At 42.2% G+C, this 27,131-nt stretch overlaps 1 protein-coding gene across 2 annotated transcripts in view; it reads left to right on the top strand.

Moving 5' to 3' along the window:
* eml5 (EMAP like 5) overlaps positions 1–27,131 on the top strand; it is a 46,610-nt gene that overhangs the window by 12,510 nt on the left and 6,969 nt on the right. Inside the window, exons 5-40 of one of the 2 annotated variants that reach the window (XM_055006101.1) lie at positions 1,997–2,182; positions 2,747–2,882; positions 4,023–4,224; positions 5,127–5,264; positions 5,388–5,644; positions 5,744–5,956; positions 6,038–6,205; positions 8,662–8,768; positions 8,872–8,990; positions 9,107–9,293; positions 9,476–9,581; positions 9,999–10,092; positions 12,002–12,102; positions 12,209–12,402; positions 13,163–13,274; positions 13,463–13,590; positions 14,999–15,140; positions 15,234–15,386; positions 16,219–16,350; positions 16,480–16,568; positions 18,525–18,701; positions 18,837–19,038; positions 19,117–19,243; positions 19,497–19,511; positions 19,976–19,984; positions 21,069–21,147; positions 21,763–21,892; positions 22,010–22,108; positions 22,559–22,579; positions 22,892–23,065; positions 23,161–23,369; positions 23,591–23,748; positions 25,695–25,809; positions 25,889–26,077; positions 26,188–26,360; positions 26,934–27,096. In XM_055006101.1, the coding sequence (XP_054862076.1) occupies positions 1,997–2,182; positions 2,747–2,882; positions 4,023–4,224; positions 5,127–5,264; positions 5,388–5,644; positions 5,744–5,956; positions 6,038–6,205; positions 8,662–8,768; positions 8,872–8,990; positions 9,107–9,293; positions 9,476–9,581; positions 9,999–10,092; positions 12,002–12,102; positions 12,209–12,402; positions 13,163–13,274; positions 13,463–13,590; positions 14,999–15,140; positions 15,234–15,386; positions 16,219–16,350; positions 16,480–16,568; positions 18,525–18,701; positions 18,837–19,038; positions 19,117–19,243; positions 19,497–19,511; positions 19,976–19,984; positions 21,069–21,147; positions 21,763–21,892; positions 22,010–22,108; positions 22,559–22,579; positions 22,892–23,065; positions 23,161–23,369; positions 23,591–23,748; positions 25,695–25,809; positions 25,889–26,077; positions 26,188–26,360; positions 26,934–27,096 (5,004 nt within the window). Of the gene's footprint in view, positions 1–1,996; positions 2,183–2,746; positions 2,883–4,022; positions 4,225–5,126; positions 5,265–5,387; positions 5,645–5,743; positions 5,957–6,037; positions 6,206–8,661; positions 8,769–8,871; positions 8,991–9,106; positions 9,294–9,475; positions 9,582–9,998; positions 10,093–12,001; positions 12,103–12,208; positions 12,403–13,162; positions 13,275–13,462; positions 13,591–14,998; positions 15,141–15,233; positions 15,387–16,218; positions 16,351–16,479; positions 16,569–18,524; positions 18,702–18,836; positions 19,039–19,116; positions 19,244–19,496; positions 19,512–19,975; positions 19,985–20,430; positions 21,148–21,762; positions 21,893–22,009; positions 22,109–22,558; positions 22,580–22,891; positions 23,066–23,160; positions 23,370–23,590; positions 23,749–25,694; positions 25,810–25,888; positions 26,078–26,187; positions 26,361–26,933; positions 27,097–27,131 lie in introns of those variants that run through there. The other variant, XM_055006100.1, reaches the window with a different exon arrangement.

Here is a 27,131-nt window from a genome sequence, read left to right as displayed (position 1 = left end):
ATGCACTGCTATGGCCCTTTAAGGAAAAGAGTGTGTGTTTGAGAGAGGGAGTGCTCGCAGACAGACGCTGTTTGTGTGTTTGCGGACCACAAATTGGCACAGAGTTGAGCTTGATTTTGACATGTTGTGGATGGATGACAGCAGCTTTGAGGAGATGTGCTTCCAGCAAAGCTACTGGCCAGTCATTTAGTTTTCCTTCCAGCAAGCTGCCAAACGGTTGACCTCTGTTAGTGTAGCAGTTAGCGCTCTGACACCACTCAGGGTCACTGTAGTCTAACAAGAGGGGATATTATGAGGGAGATGAAGGGCGAGCAGGGTGGAACAGCACAGTAGCTGATGATGAGTTACATCACCTTTTCTGTGTTAATTACATTTAGAAGGTTCTCCTTGGAGTAATGGTGGAGGTAGCTCAACTAATGGCACACCACTAATCCTGTGTGACGAGTAAAAGCGTCTTTCTTGTATGTCTGGAAGAACTTTAAGAAATGATAATCAGAAAAAGCAACACTGGCTCCTAGATCTTGATTTCCACTCAGAGACGTCCCATTTTCCAGCACACCTTTCTAACGTGCACTCCCTCTTCCTGTTCTCTCCTGCTCATGGCCTCATCACAAACCCCTCCAGCATCCCGTCTCCTCGCAGTAATTCAGCAGCAAAGGGATTAGCCTGTGCCCGTGCCTCGCTGCCTTATCAGTTGCTGGCAGCGAGGGCTGTGCAGTCGCGCCGCATCCATCCCTGTTGCCTCTGCAACAGGCATGGCCCTGAAACCCCCTCCCACCCCCTTCACCGCCAAACCTTAAACATACCAGCGCTTGACACACTTCAACCTGTGTATACACTGTCCCAGATTCCTCACACACACATACCTATGATCTTCACTACTTAACCTTCAGCCCTGACCCACCATGTAAGCTCATGCACATGCAAATGCTCAAATCTCAGTTAGGAGCTCAGGGTTTTAAAAAGTCCTGTTCTCTTTAGGTGTGTGCAAGCCTTAGATGTTTGATGGCAGGGCTGTATCTGAGCCTGCGATGCCCGTCTCTGATAATCGATCCCTCCTGTTAGCGCACAGCGGCTCTATCACTCAAGATAAAAGGTGTTAGTGAGCGTGTGACAAGCCGTCGCTGTCAACAGGCTCATTATTTGCTCGTTCTGTTACCAAGCTGCTGCACAACAATTCACGTATTTATCAGAAACTGTGTGTCACCACCTATACATGTTTTTATATTGATCCACATGTCAGCCAGTTTGGAGGTAAATCCTCCTTTAGGTAGGTCAAAGAAAGAGCTGTCAGTCTGTCATTTTCCTGCTGCGTGCCGGTGATGAGTGTGTCTCGGTTTCACGTGCTGACGGCTGTGTCTCCGTATTCGAGACGCCCTCCCTGAGCTTTCTCCCTGTGATCTCATCTCCATGCAGACAGAGCGTCTCTCATTCGCTCTCCCTCGTCCGTTTGATGGATTTAGTCCTCAGACGAGGCCATGCCCGTGCATCCCAATGACCTTGTTCATAAATAATGAGCCTGGTGTATGCATGCGTGTGTCTGTGTCTGTGCATGCTGATCAGGTGGTTACAGCACTGACCCCCAGCAAGAGTCCCCAGCATCACATGCAGAAGAAGGGGAGGTGGCAGGGGGCGCATTTGAATTTGACTTTGCTCTCTTTCAAGGTCTCTGTGCTTGTTTTTTTAATTGGAGTCTGTCTGTCTGTCTGTGTGTGTGTGTGTGTAGGTATGTGTGTGTATGTGTGTGTGTGTGTGTGTGTGTGTGTGTGTGTGTGTGTGTGTGTGTGTGTGTGTCTGTGTGTGTCTGTGTGTGTCTGTGTGTGTCTGTGTGTGTCTGTGTGTGTCTGTGTGTGTGTGTCAAACCGTAAATGACTTGATGATTTTCACTCTGTCGTTTCCAAATACTCCATAATTATCCATTTGCTCTTCCAGGACAGGATTACACAGGGGATTATTAGCCACCATACTCTTTCACTCTTGCTGTTTGTGTTTGCAGTTTTGGAGCTTATGCGGTAATGCTCTCACGCCCAAACGTGGTGTTTTTGGCAAAACGGGGGATCTCCAAACCATCCTCTGTCTCGCCTGCGCCAAGGACGAAGTCACATATTCAGGTGCCTTGAATGGTGACATCTACGTATGGAAAGGGATCAACCTGATGAGGACGGTGCAAGGAGCTCATGGGGTAAGTTTATATGATCGCGGTGTTTTGTGCTCTTTCACTCAGGCTGCTTTTGCACTCTCACCGGCTGCACCACATACAGAAGAATCACAGTGAAAACATGGAACAAACTTAACCAAGTTTGAAGGCGACATGCTGGCTTCATTTGATTCTGCACAGATGAAAAGGATCAGCCTTTTGCTCCACAGGATTAAATGATATCTATGGGATCAACAGCTGGGTGTGGGGATAGGAAAATGGGGGATGGGATAATAACTACAGTACACGTTTATTCCTGCTTTTTGTGTCTCCAAATGTCTCACTGGGGCCTCCCTTGTGCATACACTACGTCCCAGACAAATGAGCCCATCAGTAGAGCTTTTCAGTAATAATGAAAACAAATTTGACACCTCCCGTTTCTCTGTTTGGTCTTATCTTGAGGCTACAGCAGCAGGTTTGTAATTGTGAAAGCCTTGTTAAACAAATGCCTGACTGAACAGCAGCGCTACGCGGTCTGGAGCTGGGGCTGGTTCTGTCGTTGCTCATTTATTGTACAGACGCTCACTGACAGCCTGTCATTTCCTCCAGTCAGGGATTTTCAGCATGAATGCCTGTGAAGAGGGCTTTGCTACTGGGGGCCGAGATGGCTGCGTCCGGCTGTGGGATCTCAACTTCAAACCAATTACTGTCATTGATCTCAGGGAAACAGACCAAGGATATAAAGGTAATGTCCAACTGCCTCTTTTTTTCTTTTAATCTGAGCACAAAAGGTTGCAGGCTAAACCGTGGTCTGCTGAGGTGCTGGGAGAATTGTATAAATGTACAGAACAAGCACTGTTGGATGACAAAGCCATTCTTTAACCCGCTTCTTAACACCTTACTAACATTTTCTTTCTTCTCTATTTTTCCCATCACCTTTACTTGTAATCTTGGACCTAACAGTAGCTAGAGGTGAAAATAGCCGAGGTGGGTAATGTCATTGAGGGCGTAGTTACCAACCATGTCAGTCTGTTTGTAGCAGTCCCCACATTGTTCTGCTGTTCCTCTTGTTGTTAGTAAGTCCAAGCTGTGTTGCAGTTTTTACCTGCATAAGGATGTGTTTCTCACTCACAGTCCTGTGCAAAAGTTTTAAGAACTAAATGGAAATGCATTTTATATCTAGTTACTAAATATGACTAAATATAAAATACTATGAACAGAAAAAAAAACCCAAAACAAAGTCAGTATTTGGTGTTACCATCCTTATATTTAAAGCAGCACCAGCTCTCCTAGGTACACATGTTTTTTAATGTAGGTGATAGGTAGGTTCTTGCAGCATCTTGGAGACTTTCCACAATTATTCTGTGGATTTAGTTTGTCGATGTCTTCTGTCTCTTCATGTAATCCCAGACTGACTCCATGATGCTGACATCAGGACTCTGTTGTAGGACACCTTGTTCTTCTTGTTGCTGAAGATAGTTCTGGCTGTTTGAGGTTCTTGTAACACTACAGACTGAATCCAGGACTGGTTAGAGGCCTCCCTGGTGATACTGCATTACTGACAGGAATTGAAACGTTCTAAGTGCCTGAAACATTTGCACAGCACTGTATGTATACGGCATATGCATCCTGCATCCTGTTCTTGCTGTATCACCACGAGTAAGATCGGCTTGAAAACACATGCCGTCATTGTATTTCTTGTTAAAACCTCCGTCCAAGGTAGCCTGCAGATGGCTATTATCACCTCCTGTCTTTATTATCCCTGTTGCGTCTCTTACAATGGCTGTGTAAGTGGCAAATGTTTGTCTGCTTTCATGTTTGCATGTTTTTTTTTTTAAAATTATGCCTGAAGTTTACCATCTGTTTGTGTGTGTCTTTCTGACAGGGCTGTCTGTGCGCAGTGTGTGCTGGCGGGGAGATCACATCCTGGTGGGCACACAGGACAGTGAAATCTTCGAAGTGGTGGTCCACGACCGCAACAAGCCCTTCCTCATCATGCAGGGTCACTGTGAGGGCGAGCTGTGGGCGCTGGCCCTGCACCCCACGAAGCCTCTGGCCATGACAGGAAGTGACGACCGCTCAGTCAGGTGATGCATCGCTTTCAGTCCGTGTAGTGCTAAGAGTGCTTGGATTTTTGGAGAAACATATGTGTCATGTTATTTAGAATATACAGATGGGTGACAGATTCAAGGAAAAGCTAATATAAAGTGTTTTAGTAAGATTTTGGACCACCACATTTTACCAGATTAGCTTCAATGTCCCTTGGCATCGATGCTACAGGTCTTTGAAATGCTGTTGAAGGGATTGAGCACCATTCTTCCAAAAGATATTTCCTCATTTGATGTTTTCAAGATGGTGGTGGAGAGTGCTGTCTAACATGTGGGCCCAAAAACTTCCACTGGTGCTCAATGTATGTTGAAAGCTGGTGACTGTGAATCATTCTGCCTCATCAAACCATTCAGTGACTCCTTGTGCCTTATGGATGGGGGCATTACTATCCTAGAGGAGTTGACTTACTTCAAGAGAGAACTTTTCACCACAGGATAAAGATGGTCTTTCATAATAACTTTGTATTGATCTGTCCCTTCCCTCTAAGAAGACAAGCGGACCCACGCCATGCTGGCAAAATGCGTCCGACAACAGAACAGAGCTACCAGATCCCCTCTCTTTGAGGGTTCAGATTATTTTTTCTTTTTTATTTGTCACCTGTCTTTGTGGCGAATTGATTGTGAAGTTGTGCTTAATAAAATGTTTTTGTTGTTGCTGTATGGTCTTACTGCAAAAAATACTCTTATGAAACATTTTTAACTGTCAGTGTGTAGTCATAAAACAAATCCATAACAGGAAAAAGGCGCCAACCCTTATTGCTTTTTCATTATTATCTTGGCAGACTATTTTACCGGCTGCTCCTCTGCTCTGGTGGTTTGATTCTGTGTAATTCCATTGCTGCCTTTCCTTTTTCATTTTTCCTACTCTTCTGTGTCTAAAGGATATGGAGCCTTATAGATCATGCACTGATTGCTCGCTGTAACATGGAGGAGCCTATTCGCTGTGCAGCCGTGAGCACTGACGGTATTCACCTGGCGCTGGGAATGAAGGATGGCTCATTCACCGTTTTAAGAGTCAGGTGGGCACACGATTCAAAGGGGAGATTTTGATCCTCACTGAATACCTGCTGAAATGAAGGGCTCCATTATTTCGCGTCCATTTTAGCTCTTGATTCAAGATGCATTTGTCTGCTTCCCTCCAGAGATATGACAGAGGTGGTACACATCAAGGACAGGAAGGAGGCCATCCATGAGCTGAAGTACTCCCCCGATGGGGCTCACTTGGCTGTCGGCTCTAATGATAACTCAGTGGACATCTACGGTGTTGTGCAGAGGTACAAGAAAGTGGGCGAGTGCATCGGCTCCAGCAGCTTCATCACACACATGGACTGGTCCACGGACAGCAAGTACCTGCAGACCAATGACGGCAGCGGCAGGAGGCTCTTCTACAGGATGCCAAGTAAGTACGAGAACATTCGGGCTGTTGTGTGCTCCCAGAAGAGTTGTGTTTCTTCAAGGAGCTGCTTTGTGAGATAAAATGTTTCTGTCTTTTATTGAGGTGGGAAGGAGGTGACCAACAGGGAGGAGCTGAAGCTGGTGCAGTGGGCTTCCTGGACGTGTGTGTTGGGCCCTGAAGTTAATGGAATATGGCCCAAGTACTCAGATATCAATGACATCAACTCTGTGGATGCCAACTATAACAATCAAGTCTTAGTAACAGCTGACGACTATGGACTAGTCAAACTTTTACGATATCCATGTGTAAAAAAAGGTAAAGACGGAATATTGGAAAAAGCTAATCACAGACATTTTGAAATGAGCAAATTTCTGATGTGTTTCCTCTTGATTTCAGGTGCAAAATTTAAAAAGTACTTAGGTCACTCAGCTCATATAACCAACGCTAGATGGTCACATGACTACCAGTGGGTCATAACGATTGGCGGTGCAGATCACTCGGTGTTCCAGTGGAAGTTTGTTCCTGAAAGAAAATCTAAAGAGGCTCTCCATATAGCACCACAAGGTGAGATAATACTCTTATCCAGTCGCTATTTATGTCACTGTGCTTACCATAACATGGGGATTTATTTCCCCTAAAAATGCAGATTTAACTTCTGATCAGTCCATTTAGGAATATTGCAGCGTTACATTTTAATGCAGCTGCTGACTTGCATTACTGATATTACTTATTTCTCAAAATCGGTGGCTCCTGCCAACAAGACATTATCAAATTAGGCTAAGTGTAGGACCCTGATGGAAATTTTGTCTACTCAATCTCCTGGTCAAACAAGTGGAAAATAGTGGTCCATCCATCCATCCATCCATCCATTATCTATACACCGCTTAATCCTCACTAGGGTCGCGGGGGGAGCTGGAGCCTATCCCAGCTGACTCGGGCGAAGGCAGGGGACACCCTAGACAGGTCGCCAGTCTGTCGCAGGGCTACATATATAGACAAACAATCACTCACACATTCACACCTACGGGCAATTTAGAGTAATCAATTAACCTCAGCATATTTTTGGACTGTGGGAGGAAGCCGGAGTACCCGGAGAGAACCCACGCATGCACAGGGAGAACATGCAAACTCCATGCAGAAAGATCCCGGGAAAGCCGGGACGCGAACCAGGGACCTTCTTGCTGCAAGGCGAAAGTGCTAACCACTACGCCACTGTGCAGCCCGAAAATAGTGGTCATTGTTTTACTTAGAGGTAAATGATGATACCACTCCTCTGTCTGTGTGTTAAATATAAAGTTGGGGCCAGAAGGTGAATAATTTGGTTAGCAAAAACAGAAGAAGAAGAGAGAACGGTTTGTTTGCCTTTTTCCAAAGTTACTCAAGATAAGTCTTTCCTGCACACATATTTGACCTCTGCTGATATTGTGGATTTGTTCAAAAGTTGATGTTTTGGTCACAAGACCTTTCTCGAGGCATGGTAGTCATGAAGTGAAGTAAAGCTTAGATACAGTGTTTCCCCAAAGCATACTGACATCACCAGTCCTTGAAAACACCCTCTCAGCAGCACATATAAATATTATAAAACATAGCTATTTATCCAAATACATATAAACCAGAAGAAAGAAGGACAAGATATGCATTTACTATTTCAAATTTAGTTATCTATTAGGCTTCATGTTTCAGAAGGGATGACCTCAAGTCACCTCATCCTCTGGAAATTTGAACCTTCTCATTTCCAGTGTACCAGTACGAGGCCAGAGTATGTTTCATATTTGCGAAATGAAGGACACCTGGACTTTCTTTGTTCACTTTTCAAATAGCAGAGTGATGTTCCACCATTCCAGCCTTCAAAGATCTGTTTGTCAGACCGGTGTATACTTTACCTCATGGACACTGGATGATTGGGTATATAACTCCAGAGGCTGTTCAGGGAATTGTGCCTCAGATCTATTTTATACTATTTTCAATAAGATGGATGTTTGGAGGATTTAATCCCCTGCACCACAAAGGAAATCAAGCAAGTGGTGTGTGTGTTTTCTTCTACTCATCTGTCTCGCCTTAAAAAATAAAGGCCTGCTAACGCTGCTAAACCTGTTTTGCTCACATAAACAAAAGTATAAAAATGACAAGTTTGACAGGCAGGATGAGTCACGCTTGGTAGGCACATTTTTTAACTTTGGACAGAGCAAGGTTAGCTTTTTCCCTGAGCTTCCGGTGTTTATGCTTAGCAAGGCTATTCACCGACTGGCTCTAGCGCCATACGTACAGACAAAAGAGGGGTATTCATTGTTACTGTAAGTACCTTTAGTATCAGTCTGAAGCTAGAACTATTTCTGCTGCTTTAAGACTGCTATTGTCACCCCATTAAAAGAAATAATGCATCACTGTACATTTTAAGGGCTTTTATGAATGTCGCCTCCTGTTACATAATGTGCATATTGCTCCCACTAGCCTCGTGAACTTGATGTACTAAACCACCAGAGAGCAATGTGCTAGATTTCTCCCGTCGCGTACTTTTTTTTTAAAAGGAACTATCATTTCTATAAAGCGCTGTGAAGGAATGGCCGTCTCATTAATTAAGACAAATCCAATAAAAGTGAATGAAGCTTGGAAAGTATAATTGCATTGTCATTTCAAAGTCATATTTTTTCCAAAGACAGAGTGCAGTTGTGCTCTCTGAAATTAAACCACACACTAACTGCCTTTCCTTTTAATTTTCCTAATGGCTCTTATGAGTAGTCGCCCTTAGCTGCCAGTTCTGCTTATTGCCTTGTCTTGGCACGGCTTCACTGTGCTGCATCAGCGTTTTTATACATTTGTCTTGAGCGTTGTCACCGCGAAGCACGCCAGCCTAATAAATAGGAGATGTCACAGTATTATTACATGATCGACCCTCACTCCCCCTGAAACAGGATGCAGTGTGGTTTTTTTTTAGCCTGAGCAGTAGGATATTTGTCTGATTTAGAGGCAGGGGAGGATTTTACTGGCTAGCTGTGATGTAACCTTGTTTCCTCCCGCAGAGACCTTGGCAGACTCCAACAGTGAAGAGTCAGACTCTGATCAGTCAGACGTACCTGAGATGGACTCAGAAATTGAGCAGGAGACACAGCTCACGTATAGACGACAGGTTTGTGATGAAATCCGGCATATTTTCCCTCTTTAAGTGCATCCCATCGGAAATCACATAGTTTATTAAACAGCTTGTAAATCTGTTTTCCACATGCAACCAGGTTTATAAAGAAGATCTACCTCAGCTCAAAGAGCAATGTAAAGAGAAACATCGAGCAACGGCTATGAAGAAGAGAGAACGAGCTCCTGGGAGTGGGGTGAAACTGCACTTCATTCACGGGTAGGCCGACTCTAGCACGAAGAAAGAGACGTTTTTTGAATTTTGAAGTGTCTTTATACAGTGGAACTAAATAAAATACCTCCAAAATGTTACACCATGTGTTGTTTTGTCTGCAGTTACAGGGGCTATGATTGCAGGAGCAACCTGTTCTACACCCAGACCGGGGAGATAGTCTACCACGTAGCAGCCGTAGGGGTTGTGTACAACAGACAACAGAATACGCAGCGTTTCTACATGGGCCATGATGATGACATCCTCTGTCTGGCTATTCATCCCCTGAAGGACTTTGTAGCAACAGGCCAGGTAGCTGCCACAACTGCTAACATAAAACATTCAGGGTTTTTCAGCTCAGAAATAACCTTAGAAAACCTTTGAGCTCAGGAAGGCTGGAGACTCTTTGCCATCTTTATCTGAGCAAAATTTCTCATTTGTAGTGGGTTTGTGTACCAGATTTTGTACATATGAATGTTTTTTTCTCTGTACAGGTTGGCAGAGATTCCTCAATACACATATGGGACACGGAAACGTTAAAGCCCATGTCTGTGTTGAAGGGTTTCCACCAGCTGGGAGTGTGTGCTCTGGATTTTTCAGGTAACACCAACTGGCTGCATTTAGCTCACCTATCGACACTGATTTGACAGCACATACCATTTATTATGGCAAATGCTTCCACACCTCCGGCTTTCACAGAGGAACAAAAAGCGTATTTCACACATAAAAGAAAGGCCCGATTTCACAAGACACCCAATTTACAAGCAACACGGAAAAGCCTATTCCTGCTGTCTCTTAGTCACAGCAGGCTGACAGCATCAAGGTAGAGCTGTTCATCTCACTATCCCTAATTGGCCCCAGATACAGCAATGGCAGTGATTTTTATGTCAGTGTCAGTGACTCACCTGCCGTAGATCAAACCCACTAGAATGCTTTCATGTTGCTAACGAGGGCCAAACTTTCATGAACCAAAGCGAAGTCTGGCTCGCTCTGAACGATTTTTTTCCCCCTCAACAGCGGATGGCAAACGTCTGGCCTCGGTAGGTCTGGACGACAACCACACTATTGTGCTGTGGGACTGGAGAAAGGGGGAGAAGCTCTCTGCCATGCGGTGAGTATAGTTACATTACAATGTTTGCACGGCCGCAGATCAGCCTTCAGCTGCTGTCCCAACACCCACAAAGCTTTGACAGACCTCGATCTTAATTCTAAAAATTGTTTGAGCATTTTTAGTTTAAATATAGACATTTATAGATGAGAGCTGAATTGAAGCCACTTTGCTGTGCAGGGCTGACAGCATGACTGATGGAGGAGTGGACAGAAAGGGAATTACCTTTTAGATTGCAAGGCTGCCCCTCTGCAATACTCAACCCTGCCTGAGTCTGAATGGTTAGAGTGTGCCCCAGAGCCTTTACTGTAGATCCTTAATTAAACAGAATTGCTTTTAATTCATCCACAAGGAGATTAACATGGTGAGTTAATGCGACTTGATATTTTAAATGTTGTTTTCACAGGGAAACATATGAAGAAAATCTCATTTTTTCACACCTGTGCACTGTGTCTCAAGGTACAAACAAGACAGAAGGAAATCAGTTGCAAAAACAATCAAGCGATAAAAAGGATAATTAAAAACTGGTACCAGGCGAACAGTGAAAACAGTCTCACAGCTTATGAGCGGATGGCTGGAGCAAAATGGGCAATAAAGACCACGTATAAAAGTCTACATTTTAAGTGCTGTAAAGATGAAGGAAGACGTACTCGAGAAGTGGCCAAGATGACAGGGATACAAATGTGACAGACTTCCTACACAACCAGAGACAATGATGCAAATGGTGGCTGTGCACTTTAGATGTAAACGATACATGCGACCAGATATGGGGCCCACTCCCCCAGCCTTGTACATTTGTTGCAAGTGGATTACCTTACCACATTTGAATTATGAATTTCTCAAAAACATGAGAGGTGTCAGTTTCTTAAAAACATAATATTTTCAGTTTGACAGCAGGTAAAGTTGAATAATCTGGGAACTAGAAGAAGCCAGAAGTAACTAACCGGAAAGCTTCCCAAAATATCATTGCTTTTGCTTTCTTGCTCGTCCTACTTGATGTTCATATTTAGTATCTACTCCACTGAAATTCCCCCCGGCTACTTTGGAGTAGTGCGTTGCGGGTTGTTCTCTGGGGTGTAGTGTGGCAGGCCTTCGCTGCAGCTCAGGGACAGCTTGGAGCAGCACTAATCTCCTTTGCAGACCCTGGTGGGCAGTGCGGTGAGGTGGACAGAGGGAAATGGGGCCTGACAGGGTCTGGCTTGTGCAGTGCCACTGTCTTGTCTTAAGCTGGCAGAGGAAGAGTTGGTATGAGACGAAGAGGCTGAAGAGGGTGCAGGGAAAGAATGTAGAGAGACGGGGAGAGCTACAGATACAGACTACCGAAACAATGAGGCTCCTAAAAGTATCCTGGAGCCAAAAAAAAACCAAGCTACAGTCACATTGTTGTTATAGCATATTTTGTCTTTTAGTTTTTGCTCACAGAACTAATCATTGTGAATGAAAACTGACACATTAATAAGGTTTAATCCACAAAATACCCGCCCACATTGCTAAAATCAATACGGCAATTCGTGTCACAGTTATAATTAAATAACAAAATGCAGTCACAGCATCTATTTTATAACGTCTTTTTTTACAAAGCTGATCCAATAGGTAAACCATGAGCCACTAAACCATACGAACATACGTATTTCTGCTGTTCTTTGCTGTGACAATAACTCATGCATTTTTGTTGACTTGGACATTGAATTGTTGCTCACAGCCACAAGATACTCCTTCTCCTTATGCCCTAAGACCAAACAAATGTGTCACTCCAACGATAAATATCCGGCTGAAATTAAATGTTGTTTCTCTCAAGGACAAGGTGTAAGAACAGACAAACTATACAAATATCTTAAGTGTGCAGGAGCATGAAAAAATATACTAATTTAAGGTTTTTCTCCATATTTCCTGATGTGCGCTTGTTTTTCAGGGGAAGCAAGGACAAGATATTTGTTGTCAAAATAAATCCCTACCTGCCTGACAAGCTCATCACTGCTGGTGTGAAACATATGAAGTTTTGGCATAAAGCTGGTGAGACATATATCTTTCTGTTGACTAGAACAGACTCTTAACAAGCAGAGCTCTGGCTTAGCTGTGAAACGTCTGAGTGTGAGCCGACTGTCTGCTTCCCTTTCAGGTGGTGGACTAATTGGGCGCAAAGGGAACATGGGGAAGACGGAGACTATGATGTGTGCTGTGTACGGCTGGTCAGAGGAGATGGTGTTTTCAGGCACTTGTACGGGTGATATTTGCATCTGGAGGGACATGTTCCTGATGAAGACTGTCAAGGCCCACGACGGCCCTGTTTTCAGTATGCACGCTCTAGAAAAGGTACGTTACAAAAGAAAGGCCCAGAAAGACTATTTTTTCCTGCACAGCGAGACCTTTTTGAAATATATCTTATGAAATCAAATGGTGTTTTTCACTTGAAATTGAATATTTTGAGCAATTTCCTAATGTAACCGGTGGCTTTCTTCTCTGCGTTGTGACGATCTAGTCGACACATAGATCTCTTTGGAGGCAATCTGTACTTATTTTTATCCTCCACAGTAGACAAAAACAACCCACACAAATTCTTCTATCTTACAAACTTGGGCTAGTCTCCTTCCTACAACGCAACAAAAGGGTGCCACGCAAGGTGGGAAACATTCATTGGACATACAGTACAGGACAGAACATATAACTTCACAGTAGATAAAAAAAAAAAACACACACACACACAAAATTGTCCGTCTTGCAAACTTGAGCTCCCACAGAAATCAAACAAATGCGCATATCAGAAACGGAAAGTAAACTCATAAGTGGAATTACATACCATTAAAACACACAAATCACAACTGCACAAACTCAGCTACCTCTACTTCCGAACACATTACAAAAGGGAAGAGGTAAGGCGGGAAAAACCCATTTCTAGGATGCCGTGGGGTGGCATCCTATATATGATAATATTATATGGTGATGCCCCAGTCATATCTGTCGACCTAGCAGCTTAACTTCTTAGTATGTATGATTACGTTTGTGCTGACAGTGGCATGTTTAGTCAGCAGGAGATCATTGCAGCTATTAATGTGGCCATATTTTGTCCCTGTAGGGATTTGTGACTGGAGGAAAGGATGGTATAGTAGCTCTGTGGGATGACACTTTTGAGAGATGCCTCAAGACGTACGCCATCAAGAGAGCAGTCCTAGCTCCAGGCTCCAAAGGTAAGAAGGTCATTTTGCTCTCAATCGTCCTCCACGGTCCTCGGATCATTTCTTATGCTCCATTGACATAAAACGCCCATTTAATGCAAATCCATTTAAAACAGTCGATGCTTTTAGCTCAAATGAGGATTGCTTCCTGCATCCAAGTTCAAGCTCTGACTTTATTCTATGATCCATCGACTCTGCAGGGTTGCTCCTGGAGGACAATCCTTCCATACGTGCCATATCCCTGGGCCATGGCCACATCCTGGTTGGGACCAAGAACGGAGAGATCTTGGAGGTGGACAAGAGTGGCCCCATCACTCTGCTGGTTCAGGTAAGAAGAAAAACATGTCACACATCAGATAATATATGCAGTACATCAGGTTCAGCCTGTACTTCACTATCTCGGATAGGATATTCATGAGGAATGTAGTTTCTCTGCATTATGATGATTTGGGAGTCTGTAACTTGACAGTTGGGGTTGAACGTCCTCCGAGGATGCACAGAATTTCAGCATTGACATTTTTGTCGCACAGTAATACACTTGTAAGATTGTTTTAAAGCATTTTGTTGGAAATGTGTTCAAATTACTTCAGACCTTACATTTCTGAAGTTGGAGCGTCCTTGAATGCACTAACCACAAGGTCGCAAAATGCTGATGCCGTGGAGTGTTAAATGTGCAAGTAAATTTTCACTATTGTGTCTAAATGAATGCATAGGCCAACTGTACAATAAACTGATGTACAGATGGGATGGTAGCGACAAGGTGTCCAAGATAAAGTGTGTGAGAGCAGATGCCATGTTTTATTTCATCTTACCAATTTGCCTTAAGGTTTGTGTAAACGCACCTCCTGAAAGTTTAATCTAACTGAAATATAGACTATATATTGCTTCATACTGCTTATCAATTGAATGGTTAACAGGCTAAAACCTACAAACTTACTAATGCAAATTTTCAAAGCAAATGGTTTTAAACACTGATGAATTACTGCCACTCAGTGGGAGATTGTTAATTTAGTTAAGTGGTCCTGCAGAGTCTCTGAGGCTCCCTTGATTGTAGGCAGACAGCAAATGCTATTGATTGCCCTTTAGATTGCACATTGTGATGGATGGGATCAATCAGAACCAAAGGCTGTTTTTGACCATTTGTTCTAAAGCTAACGGGCTAACCAAAGTAACAGTGTTACCTTGATAAAAACTCAGTTATTGTTCTTCAGAATGTAGGAATCCTGGTACCAATTAATGGCAGACAACAATATCAGGGAATTATAAATGGGCCCACAAGGAGTCTGCCTGGTTGTTGCTGGCTGATGTTGTCAGAAAGGAGGGAAATATGAAGAATAGTCAGGTGTTTTTGCTGTTCCTGTGTGTGCATTTCCTTATTCCAGACTTTAAATTCTGTGTAAGTAGAAAAGAATGAGCAATTAATGGGGAGCCAATAGATTTATTGTGGAAAATATACACTTTGTACCCTCATTATCTATACGGACATGGCTACACATGTAAGAAAACAAAAGAGAAATAAAGTAAATTAGTTAGGCCGCAAGATGTGAACAATAAATGTAGATTACATTAAATTCAATACGACAAAGGATAACTAAGCATATAAACAAACGATTTATATTCATGTAAAGTTCATTATTGCTCTTGCCTTTTAGCCTCCTGTCTTCATTCATCAGCTGTTGTAAGAGTGAGTTGAGCAACACTAAATTAAATATTTATGCGACTGTGTGTGCGTGCAGGGTCACATGGAGGGTGAAGTGTGGGGCCTGGCCACTCACCCCCATCTCCCTCTCTGTGCCACTGTCAGCGATGACAAAACCCTGCGCATATGGGACCTCTCTCCCAGCCACTGCATGCTGGCTGTACGCAAACTCAGGAAAGGTGAGTCACCGCTGAAACGCTAGCAGATGAGTGTATCTCTTCACAGGATGTCTGCTGGTCTCGGGCCTTTAATAAACACCTTGTCCTCCACAGGCGGCCGATGCTGCTGCTTCTCCCCCGATGGCAAAGCTTTAGCGGTGGGCCTGAACGATGGCAGCTTCCTTATTGTGAACGCAGACACCCTGGAGGACCTGGTGTCCTTCCACCACCGCAAGGACATCATCTCTGATATCAGATTCTCTCCAGGTCTGTGGTTCGCCTCCGCAGTTTCACGGCTCTACAAAGCTACTTTTAAATCTGGTCTGAGAAGTGAATAGACCTCTAGAATCCCTGCGACCTCCAAAGCATTTCAATTTACACTATGTAGGATGCGGTGCAGAATTTCAGCAGGTATACATATTCCCCTCTCGCTGTGAGTCGGAGAGATATTGCTGCAGGCCTGACCCAAATTAATGGCTTTCTGTAATAAGGCCAGACAGAGAAACAGCAAGAGAGGAATGAGAAACAGTGGGGACGGACAAAGTGAGAGCAAGAAACTAAACTCTCTTTCGCCTGGACACTTAACCTTGATCTACAATGCAAGAGATCCTGTTTCTCCACCCAACACCCATGAATTCCTGAGAGCACACATCTTGGGGGAGCAGTCAGTGTGTAAACTTTAGGTTTGGTTAGTTGAAAAGATAATTCTTTTTGACTCCTTTTTTTCATGTTTATTTCTGCAAGTCTACAGTTGTGCTAAAAGCTCTAAATTGACAAATTAGGGGAAATGAAAGTCCAGATTTTGTCTTGGTCTTTTGTCTCTCAACCACAAATGTAGCTTGAGAAGAAGTCTAGGGCTTATGTTTAATTTATTTAGTTATCAGGGTGTATTTTTTTAAGGTAACGCAAACGCTGGTACAAAAATTTCTTCCGATCTATCTTTCAAATGTTGGGATCATTCATTACTGAAATTTTTGTTGCTCGAGCTGAGAAGTCAGAATCACCACAGTCATTGTAACTCGTAGATGCTGAGATATTTTAATCTGAACTGAAGTGGTGGACCAATCGTGAAACTTTTTGTTCTCTTTTGTCGGCTCAGGAGCTGGGAAGTACCTCGCAGTGGCATCAGGAGACAGTTTTGTGGATATTTACAATGTGATGAGCAGCAAACGCGTAGGAGTGTGCAAAGGATGCCTCAACTATATTACCCATCTGGACTGGGACAAGAGAGGTACATATACTTCCTGGAATACTGTTATCTCAGTAAATCCTTGCAAATGAGCATTTTACAACCAATTATGGTCTCAAAATTTCTTTCATAACCATTATGTTGCGGCCCACTGGGCTCTTTCATTCACAGGAAAACTACTCCAAGTCAACACAGGTGCTAAAGAGCAGTTTTTCTTTGAAGCTCCTCGTGGCAAGAGGCAGACCATCCCGGCTACAGAGGTAAGCGGTGAGAAAAGGCGCAGGAGCAGCCGTGGTTGTGACGCTTGTTGGCCCACATTTTCCCCTCGGGATCAGAGGAGGCTCGGGGAAGGGCAGTGAAGCATTAACACGGCCCACTTTTCACCAGTATCATTCTAATTTTGGCAGTGGAAGTGGGATACTGTTTAGGGTCTCTCTAATACATGGTGACATTCAGACACCTTGCGAGGCGCACAGCGGGGGGGAGCATTAAGAAAATAAGGGTCAGAGATGATAGATGCTGTTAGGTCGCGTCTCAGTGGAGCATCCGATGTCATCTTCTACATTTGCTCTCATCTCATTTTACCCCCTTGTCATGCCTTTGTCTTTGTCTTTCCCTCCCATTCCTCATATTAGTCTCTTGTGCACTTGATCTTGGTCTGCTCATTTGCAGGCTGACACAGTCCTATATGGTTTATATTGTTTTTTATCATGTAGACAATTTACTCTGGTGGATATTGATAACAGACAGGGATTTGTGCAGTGGGGTGCTTCAAGGGTCTGCTATTGTTTATTAATTCACTATGTATACTCTATGTATTTGTTAGGCCTTAAAGGTCCCATGTGGTAAAAATCCATTTTTATTGTGTTTTATGTGTCTTAAAGTAGACTCATACTACTGACATTCCTTCACTTCAGAGCCATTTCCAAGCCTCTGCTCTGTGCTGATAAACTACTGATTTTAAAACTGCACCATCGTCTGACAAACCCACCAAACACACGAGTTAAAGCCAACTGCTGCTCTGTAAATTCTGTGATATTTCTCCGAAAAATGAAAAGAGAAAATTAGAAGCAAGAGTCTTGGTCTCACACGTAGTCATCTATGTCGGCTGCCGTGAGGTCAACTGTGTTCTCAACGCAGAGGGGGTCTTCTTCCTGAAGGGGGTGGGACAGCAGCAGCTCAGCTCTGCTCAGAGCTACAGACACTGAAACCGTCTGTTTAGAATAGTATGAAAATCTTTGCAGAAATTTGTGCCAAAAAAATTCTGGGGACATCTGTGACTTTCATTTATTTCCTAAGAGGAGGCACTAAAGGGGCCTTTAAATTCATAATTATAATATAAAGTTTCATTTTTATGTTAAAACATCCTGCTATGAGCCCAGCTGACTTAATTTGGCCACAGACTGGAACCATGAGGACACAGTTTGTGGCTGTATTGTTAGACCAAGTGGTGCTAACTGTTTCCTATTTAATAGAGACATGAGAATGACATTAGTCTTGTCTTTCAGCTCTTAGCAAGATGGCTATCTTTAACTTTTCTCAAAGATATTTTATTATAGTAGACAGTGGAGTGAGAGAGACAGAAAATGTGGGTTGAAGATTTGGGGAAAGACATGCAACAAATGGACGTGGGTCGGACTTGAACCCCTGGCCTCTGCGTCGGGACTATAGCCCCTGTTTATGGGTCACCAGCTCAACCAGTTAAGCTTCCTTCAACTTTAATGTTAAGTTTTGCACTAAAAGTCTGACTGTCTCATTTGAATTTATTAAGAAACCTGTGCAAAAGTGATTTCAAGTGATGAATATTTAATATGCCAAGGTTTGTCAGACATATTCTATCTTTTAAAAGTATAGAGAAATGAATCCAAGTTTTTCTCTTCACAACTTTTTTACTCTAAATCATTCTACTCTTGCCTCACCTAATGAGCTGTAATTCGTCCTGCAGATGGTTCAGAATGCTGCAGCACATCTTCTAACAAAAACAAAGTACACCACAAAATTTAACTTAGAAACTCTGGCTGTCTCTAGAGTTCAGAGTTCAATGTAACATTTTAGTTATTACCTGTCAGGCTCTTCATAGCGAAGCCCCTGGAGTTGCACTAGAGTTTGCTCCTATCCTTCCAGTTTGGCATTTAATGCTATTGTTGTGAACCGCTTTACAAGTTTTGAAAAGTGCTCCATAAATACATCTTTACTTATGTTCTGACTTGGTTCAGGTGGAGAAGATCGACTGGAGCACATGGACATGTGTCCTGGGGACGTCTGTTGAGGGCATCTGGCCTGTGATCAGTGAGGTCACCGAGGTGACCGCTGCCTGCCTTAGTAATGACAGGAAGGTGCTAGCAACTGGAGATGACCTCGGATACGTCAAACTCTTCAGATACCCTGTCAAGGTTCGACACAGTGCACAATTCTCCGTATTATCATTTGAACATCTTATGACTTAAGGCGTTAAGACTTATGCAAATGTTATGTAAATTTTGGCCTATTGTCACAAGTGTTAAATAAATGTTGTTCGTCTCCCTTAGGGGAAATATGCAAAGTTCAAACGCTATGTGGCTCACAGCACACATGTTACCAATGTGCGATGGACCCACGACGACAGCCTCTTGGTGTCGGTCGGTGGGGGCGACACGTGCCTCATGATTTGGGCCCACGAGCCCGAGGGCCACCGGGAATTCAAACAGTGTGACAGCGAGGAGTCAGATATTGAGAGCGAGGATGATGGAGGCAAGAGATTAAATTCTTCTTTTATGTGTCAGGCCTTTCTGTCGCTACAACGAAATAATCACTTCTCTCTTTCACCAGGTTACGACAGCGATGTGACGAGGGAGAATGAGATCAACTACACCATCAAGGCCTTATCCACTAACATGCGACCAATGACGGGTGTGAAACCTCACTTGCAGCTAAAAGAGCCATCTGTGGACGAAAGGTATTTCACACTGAAGCTGTGAGGATGAAGCTTTGCAGACGCTCAGGATGCTCCTGAGCTGTAACACAATACTGCTTATCAGGCCTTTGTGTCGAACTGCCTTCTTCAGACAAAATGTCTTTTTGTTTTCCTGCGTGAAATTCCCATCCTGTCTCTGCCTTTTGGAAGTAACTCAGCCTTTCTGCTCTTCTTTCTTTCTTTAATGGCTGTCCATCTGTCATTATCCTGCTTCGTTCTTTAATTCTACTTGAAGACAAGGGGTGGTCAGGTAAGTTACTGTGATCATATGTGATGATTTAAAAAAAAAAAAAAAAAAGCATGAGGCAAAATATGCATACGTGCAATGAAAAGCTGAAGAGGACTTACCGGTCTGTGACATAGACGAGGTGTAACGAATGATATGATCACCTCATAGCTTTCAAAAACAGCAAAAATAATGACATAGATTGAATTTATTTTCTTTGCAAAATTTAAAAAGAGGTATAACTTGCAGTTTTATATAAATGCCTGATGACTGTGAAATTTATCTGTTAAGTTTCCTCTGCAAAAATTCTTTACTCTAGAGTTATTGTTTTTTCTTCCTAAACAAATTAACACCCTCCTTTGGGTGTTTGGGATGTGGTAATGGGCAGAAAAAATTAAATTGGGGCTTGAATTTAATTTGCTTTAGTGACAACATAATCAAAACGTGTTTTAAACTTCAGTGAATCCGGGGCAACAGCACCATTAAAGAGGATCAAGGTTTAACATTGCACCTCAAAGTAGAAAAATACAGAGAATTTATACTTTTTTATTTATTTTTTTCTGATTATTTTTACTACTTATTTATACTTATGATATTTTCATTTTGAGTCTTTTGAAAAACTGTTGTTTATCCATTTAACTTACAGGCATTCTGAAAGTTATTAGTATTATAATACGCAATGAGACATTTAGTGCATCAGATTTATTGATTTCCAGATTTGTTTTTTAACGATGAGTCAAGCATCCGCACAGCATCTTCTAAGCAGCAGTTGTCATGGAAATAGACTTTGGTTGTCATGGATACACAATGGCGCTGACTCTTGTATTTTATGTCCTCAGTGGCTGAGGTGTTGTGTTACGTGTGTGTCCGCCGGGCAGCAGTGAGCGCTGTGGGAAACTGTTTTCTAATTCTTGTTTTTTTCTTTGTAATTGCTGCCATGAAGAGGGTCAAGGTAAGCTTCTTAATGTGCTGCTATTCTGTTATTTCCTCAACAATATTGCTTCTATATGACTTCTTCTCCTCTCAGTTAGATAGTTGTGGATTAAATATGAAGACTTAAATGTCTTTGTGTGCCTCTGTTAGATACCTGATAGTGTTTCCCCTTTCACACCGTGTCCTTACTGTAAAAGAAGGTCAGGGTAATAGTTTGCACACACCATACAGTCTTTGCATTATTTATTGTTTTCCATGCCTTCAGTCACTTTAAAAGTCTTGGTAATTAAAGACCTACTTTTTAGATTCAGCGAAACCTGCTGCAGTTTAAAATTGTTCAGTGTATTGATTAACTATGACTTAAGATGTGTTAGAATAATAAAGGTCCAAGTTTACTTCACTGTAACTTTAATTTGTATTTTTAGTCTTGATAATTAATATATTTCTTCTTTTGCTCTCTGCAGACAAAAATAAAAACCCTGCCAGGACATTTTTACAACTTGGATTTACCTTTCTTTTGAGATCAAATATTAGCTTTAATGTATACAGTGTAACATCCATATAAGTTTTATAGCATAATGATCATTATTATTATCAGCTTGATAAACAGCACCTCTGCAGCCCTCTTATCCCAGCTGTCTGTTTCAGGCCTCCTGTCAGCAGAGCGCTGCCACAGCCAGAGAAGCTGCAGACCAACAATGTTGGCAAAAAGAAGAGACCTATTGAGGTAAAAACAATCTCACATCTACAGACGCCACTACACGTGACAAACTGGTATTTTCCCATGGCTTGTGTGGTTACTACAAAATGCGTAACATACTTTTGAAGTTGAAAACATCCAATCAATGCATTTTTTTATTATATATAAACCGAGATGTCTAATGAATTCAGCTACCGAAAATCATTCACTACTTCAAGCTAAAGGACAACAAACAATACAAATTTAGGAATATTCTCCTTCAAAAACATCAATTTCAACAAACGAGTTTTCTTTTTATAATCTTGTGTTAACATGTGTCAGGCGGAAAACATCTGCAGTCCAGAAACCAAAACGCAATGAATAAAGAGCTATACAGATGGTGAACATTGTGTAAGCAGGGGGAAGCTTGTCTCTGTCAGAGGAAGCAGATGATTCAAAACGCTGGTTTATAATGTGATTATTTCAGCTGAAGACGCCGTCTGCTCGTTCCCTGTCCAGACAGCCTCTCTTTGGACTGTGACGTCGCTGTAATCGAATAATGACGTTCCTCAGGCGGCAACTGCCTCTGAACATCTTGGTTGTCATGGTGTTAACCTTTCTGACTTTCAGACCGTCTTTTCGTTTTTTTTTACTCTCCCACAGGACCTTGTGTTGGAGCTGGTGTTTGGTTACCGTGGCAATGACTGCCGCAATAATGTGCACTACCTGAACGAGGGGTCGGACATCATCTACCACACGGCCTCAGTCGGCATCGTCCTCAACTTGACAACCTGTAAGTAGAAGGCAAGAGGGAAGAATTAGTCACAGTTTTTCACTACCTGAAAGGCAAACATAATGCAGTGAATGTATTACATTTAATGTTTCTGTGTGTGTGTGTGTGTTTTTACAGCCTGCCAAAGTTTCTATGTAGAACACAGTGACGACATTCTGTGCCTGACAATCAATCAACACCCCAAATTCCCCAACGTGGTGGCAACTGGCCAAGTAGGTATGTTTGTGAGAAGTTGACCTCCTGTGTCGCCAGCAGCCTTGTTTTTCTTCCCTGTCTCCTGTGTTGTGCCGTGCAGGGGGATTATTGCACAGCAATCCTCCTTTTACAAGCTTATCGGTGCTACAAAGAAGCTAATTAAGAAAATTACTATTATTGCCAACATGAGTAAATGCAGGAGCTTAATGTATGCTGCTTTTTCCATTCATATTTTCACAGTGTAAACAAAAATCCTTTTAAAAATCTTTGAAAAGAATATTTACCTTTAGTGATTGCATTTTCATACATATAACTTTTAGAATTGTTCAATATTTTTCTTGTGAGTTACTGAAATATTAGAAAATGAGGCTTTTGCTGGAGTCACAGTTACTACTGTTGCTCAAAAACAACCAAAAATGGTCAGAAAAGTTGTTGGTTTTTGTCAATAAAGACGACTTTTTTCTTTTTCAGGTGATACCGGTGACATGTCAGGTAAGATATTTTTTAGAATTAACAAACAATAGAGGAAAGAAACAAGGTAACTATTGAGCAACCACTGAAAGAAAACCTGTGCTGACCATGTGAAGTCACTGCCATCTAGTGGACAGAATTACTTGGTAAATTTAAACATTGAATTTGTAGAGCTTCATATAAAAAAACAAACAAATAAACACCTTAATATGCAATTAAAATGTTTATTTTTTATATATAATTATCATAATTGGAGAGGAAATAATGAAGCGCTTTGCTGTCATCGTAGTTAAATTTAGCCACATTTTCTCCTCCTTTCCATTTGCTCTTCAGCCACGTCTCCATCCATCCATGTGTGGGACGCCATGACCAAGCAGACGCTGTCGGTGCTTCGTTGTTTCCACTCCGGTGGGGTTTGCTCCGTCAGCTTCAGTGCCACAGGAAAACTCCTGCTGTCTGTGGGCCTGGACCCTGAACACACCGTCACCATCTGGAAGTGGCAAGAAGGTGCCTGAAACACATCTTCTTCCCTTTATTTGTTTATTTTTTGAGGATTTGAATTGATAGATCACACTTCTGTTACTCTCTGCTTTAATTCTCAGGTGCCAAAGTGGCCAGCCGGATCGGTCACACCCAGAGGATCTTTGTGGCTGAGTTTCGGCCCGACTCGGACACACACTTCGTCTCTGTGGGCATCAAACATGTGCGTTTCTGGACGTTAGCTGGCCGAGCTTTGCTCAGCAAGAAAGGTGTGCTGAGCTCCATAGAGGACGCCCGGATGCAGACCATGCTGTCTGTAGCATTTGGAGCTGTAAGTAGTATGCAGTATTAAATTTGTTCAAATGTCTGATTATTTAACTTATTTTTTTCCTGTTCATGATGCATTTTCTGCCATGTGCCATTTGAATCTGCTAATATTTTACATCTCAACTGATCCCACACTGTCTGCCTAAATGTGCTGTGAATTGTTTGTGCATTGCTCGCTCTGCTGTCTTAGGCCACTAGATTAGTGCAGATTTGTTTTCTTTTCAGAATAACTTGACATTTACAGGTACCATAAGTGGGGATGTGTGTGTATGGAAGGAACACATTCTAGTAAGAATAGTGGCCAAAGCTCATACGGGCCCCGTGTTCACTATGTACACCACACTGAGGGACGGCCTCATCGTCACCGGAGGCAAAGAAAGACCGTAAGTGCTTCTCTGTTCAATGAATGTATTAGGATACATGTCAGTAAGATTCTACTACGTATCAGGGCTGGCTTGTGACCCAAACACTATTTAAAAGGGATATTTTGAGTAAACAATGATGCTGTAATACCTTGATACAAGATGATTAATGATGAGTAATACTAAGAAAACTGAACAACTCGGACTTCAGGCATCTGATTTGTTCCACACTCGAACAGAAAGGGGCTCCAAGCGTGCATGAGTTTAAGTTCTTTTAATGTATGCTCTCTCTTCTGATACAGATGCAAAACAACATAGGCACGTTCAGCTAGCTACTGCCAGACTTCCTACTCGGTCCGCTCATTGGCGTATGTGTGCCTGTACGTCGTACCCCCTAAAGGACCCCCTTTAGCTATCCTCTGTGCCTGTCTGGATTTCTAGTGGAGAATTAAAGCTGGAGCTTCATATTTACACTAGTTGCATTACTGAAGTGATTTCTGCATAAGAACGCATAACCATACAAAATAACAATTGTATAAAATAATATTAAATGAAAATAAAGCAAATCATTACTGCTGGTCCCACAGATTAGACCTCTCATACCATGAATAGCACAGCTGACTAGGGATAAAAATTTACAACTGTATTTTCTACTTACACTGCCCTCATAAAAGCCTTTTTTATACCAACTTGTCATGGCCAGAAAAGCTTATATGTTACTATTAAAATTAACAGTGTTAACGAAATATAATAGAAACAGGATTCTCCATACACCTTCCAGCAAAATTTGGTGGAATTGGGTGCTTCTCAGTCTGACTACAAAAGCTGACACACTGATTAATTCACACCCTTTAATTGTGCAAACAGATTAACATTTCAATGCTGCTGTGTCTTCATCACAGTCAAATTTTTAAATCAGAAGATCCTGACATGACATTAGACTTCTGGCATAAATGCATCGTTTGGTCCGTGATGCTTTCTCTGGATCGCTTCACTTGACACGTTTGTTCTGGTACTTTTTTTAGCTTTTATTTTGAAACTTTGGAACTTTTGTATATGTAAAAAGAGGTCTGTATTTTATTGTTTCTTACATGGTGTTAGGGGTGTGGCACTTCGATACTAACTGGTACATGGATTTATTATCCAAAAGATTAGACGACAGTTGTACATCTGGTTTAGTTTGAGTATGTTTGTTTGTCTCATGTCTTTGTCCACTTTGACGCTGGTGAAGTCATAGTGGTGCCAAAATATTACTCTGATATTAAACATTAGTGCACAATTAAAAGCTTTGAATAAATCAATGGGCTACAGTTCACTTTTATCCTCTGTTATAGTACGGCCAGCATGTACAACAACAGAGCTGTCTTTGACAACTCCATTTTTGAGGCCATCATGTAGTGCTTAAACTTAACACTAGCTGTACAGTACACTGTTTCAGGCGTAGAATCCTTAAATTAGAGCAACTAAAGAAAATTCACTTGTTAATGTTATTTACACTTGTGCTTTTCTTACGACAAGTCAAAATGCTTCCTGTAAAAACACTATTATGCACGCTGACTCGCTTTATATCTTTAGAGACGCCTGTGTTAGATATCCACGTGTTTGCCAAGGAAATGGTCTGCTGTGTATAAATGCATGTATTTAAAAACAGCACTAACAATTGCAACAAACTCGACAAAACAGCGAGGGAGCTGTCAGTCAACTGCAGCCTGTACATGCCCACACAGTCGCAAGAAAAGGTCTAATCAGGCAGCACAAGCAAAACATTTATGAGGGTGGTATGTGGGTGTGTAAGGGCTTTAGCACCGTGCAAAAAAAGTTGTGATATATTAATACGAATAAGATGAAATACTTAGAAATTTACCAGATCTTACATATGATATAAATATATATATTTTAATATTAAATATATTAATGTTTGATTTCCATCGGCTGAAGGATGAAATAGTTTTTATTTTTCTCCTCAGGTCAAAGGAAGGCGGTGCTCTGAAGCTCTGGGATCAGGAGCTGAAACGCTGCAGAGCCTTTCGATTAGAAACTGGACAGATCATAGACTGCGTTCGCTCTGTGTGCAGAGGAAAGGTAGGTTACACATTATATTATCCTATTATTCATGCTTTATTATCTTATTCTTGACATATGTTGCTTATTGCTGTTCCAGGGGAAGATCCTCGTGGGGACCAGGAACGCAGAGATCATCGAAGTGGGAGAGAAGAACGCAGCGTGCAACATCCTGGTGAACGGACATATGGACGGACCTATATGGGGTTTAGGAACTCATCCCTCCAGAGACGTATTTCTATCTGCTGCAGAGGACGGCACTGTTCGTCTGTGGGACATCCCAGAGAAGGTCAGGATCTCCGTTCATCATCCATCATCTCATCAAGGCCTTCACAGATCATTCTAACAGTGAATATTCTAACGTGGATCATAATCTTGCTTTGTCTTGTGGGGAAACAGAAGATGCTGAACAAGGTGAACCTGGGCCACCCGGCGTGCACCATCAGCTACAGTCCTGAGGGAGACATGGTGGCGATTGGCATGAAGAACGGAGAGTTTATCATCCTGCTAGTAGCTTCGCTCAAAATCTGGGGCAAAAAAAGGGACAGACGCTCTGCAATTCAAGATATCAGGTAATAATGCAGACTGTGGCTCTTTAGACAAGATATAACTGAGTTACCAAACTTATGTTGAATGTAGTTTGTGTGTCTGTGTGTTTGCCATGTGTATGAGAACATTTTTGTTATTATTTAGGAAGGATTGCCTCTTAGGTAGTTTTATTATTTCTGTCCTGCAGCAGCTGTTGAGCAAATAATCCGGTTTTTGTTCGCAGGATCTCAAGGATTATAGGAGAATTTGGTGGGAGGTGTGGATTAAAGATCCCATATGCTCATTTACAGCTTCATTAACTCATTTTGGGATCTCCATGCTTTAATGTTAAAAAAAACTACATTTTCTCAAGTTGATAACAAAAGACAGAAATTTAGCTGAACTCGTGGTTATTTGTTAAGTCAATGCATTCTATCTAATTTGGTAAACTGTAAGAGACTGAATAAAATATACAAAATATTGTCAATCAGAAGCATTAGACATCACCACTAATATGTATCTTAAGAGACTCAACTTATTTGAACACTACTCTACATACTGCAAAGCAAATCTGAGAAAACACTGTTATTTTTTAACACCACGCCTCTGCTTTCCAGGTTCAGTCCAAGTTCTCGTTACTTGGCTGTGGGCTCTACTGAGTGCGCTGTTGACTTCTACGACCTGACGCTCGGCCCACAGCTGAACCGCATCAACTGCTGCAGGGACATCCCCAGCTTCGTGATGCAGATGGACTTCTCTGCAGACAGCACTTACGTCCAGGTATGAACCGTGCGAGGGTTTATCAGGGAGAGATC

Source organism: Amphiprion ocellaris, chromosome 20 (genome assembly GCF_022539595.1).
Source record: "Amphiprion ocellaris isolate individual 3 ecotype Okinawa chromosome 20, ASM2253959v1, whole genome shotgun sequence".
Classification (NCBI taxonomy): Eukaryota; Metazoa; Chordata; class Actinopteri; family Pomacentridae; genus Amphiprion; species Amphiprion ocellaris.
Note: the sequence above shows the minus strand (reverse complement) of the source record. Positions and strands in the feature narration are given on the sequence as shown.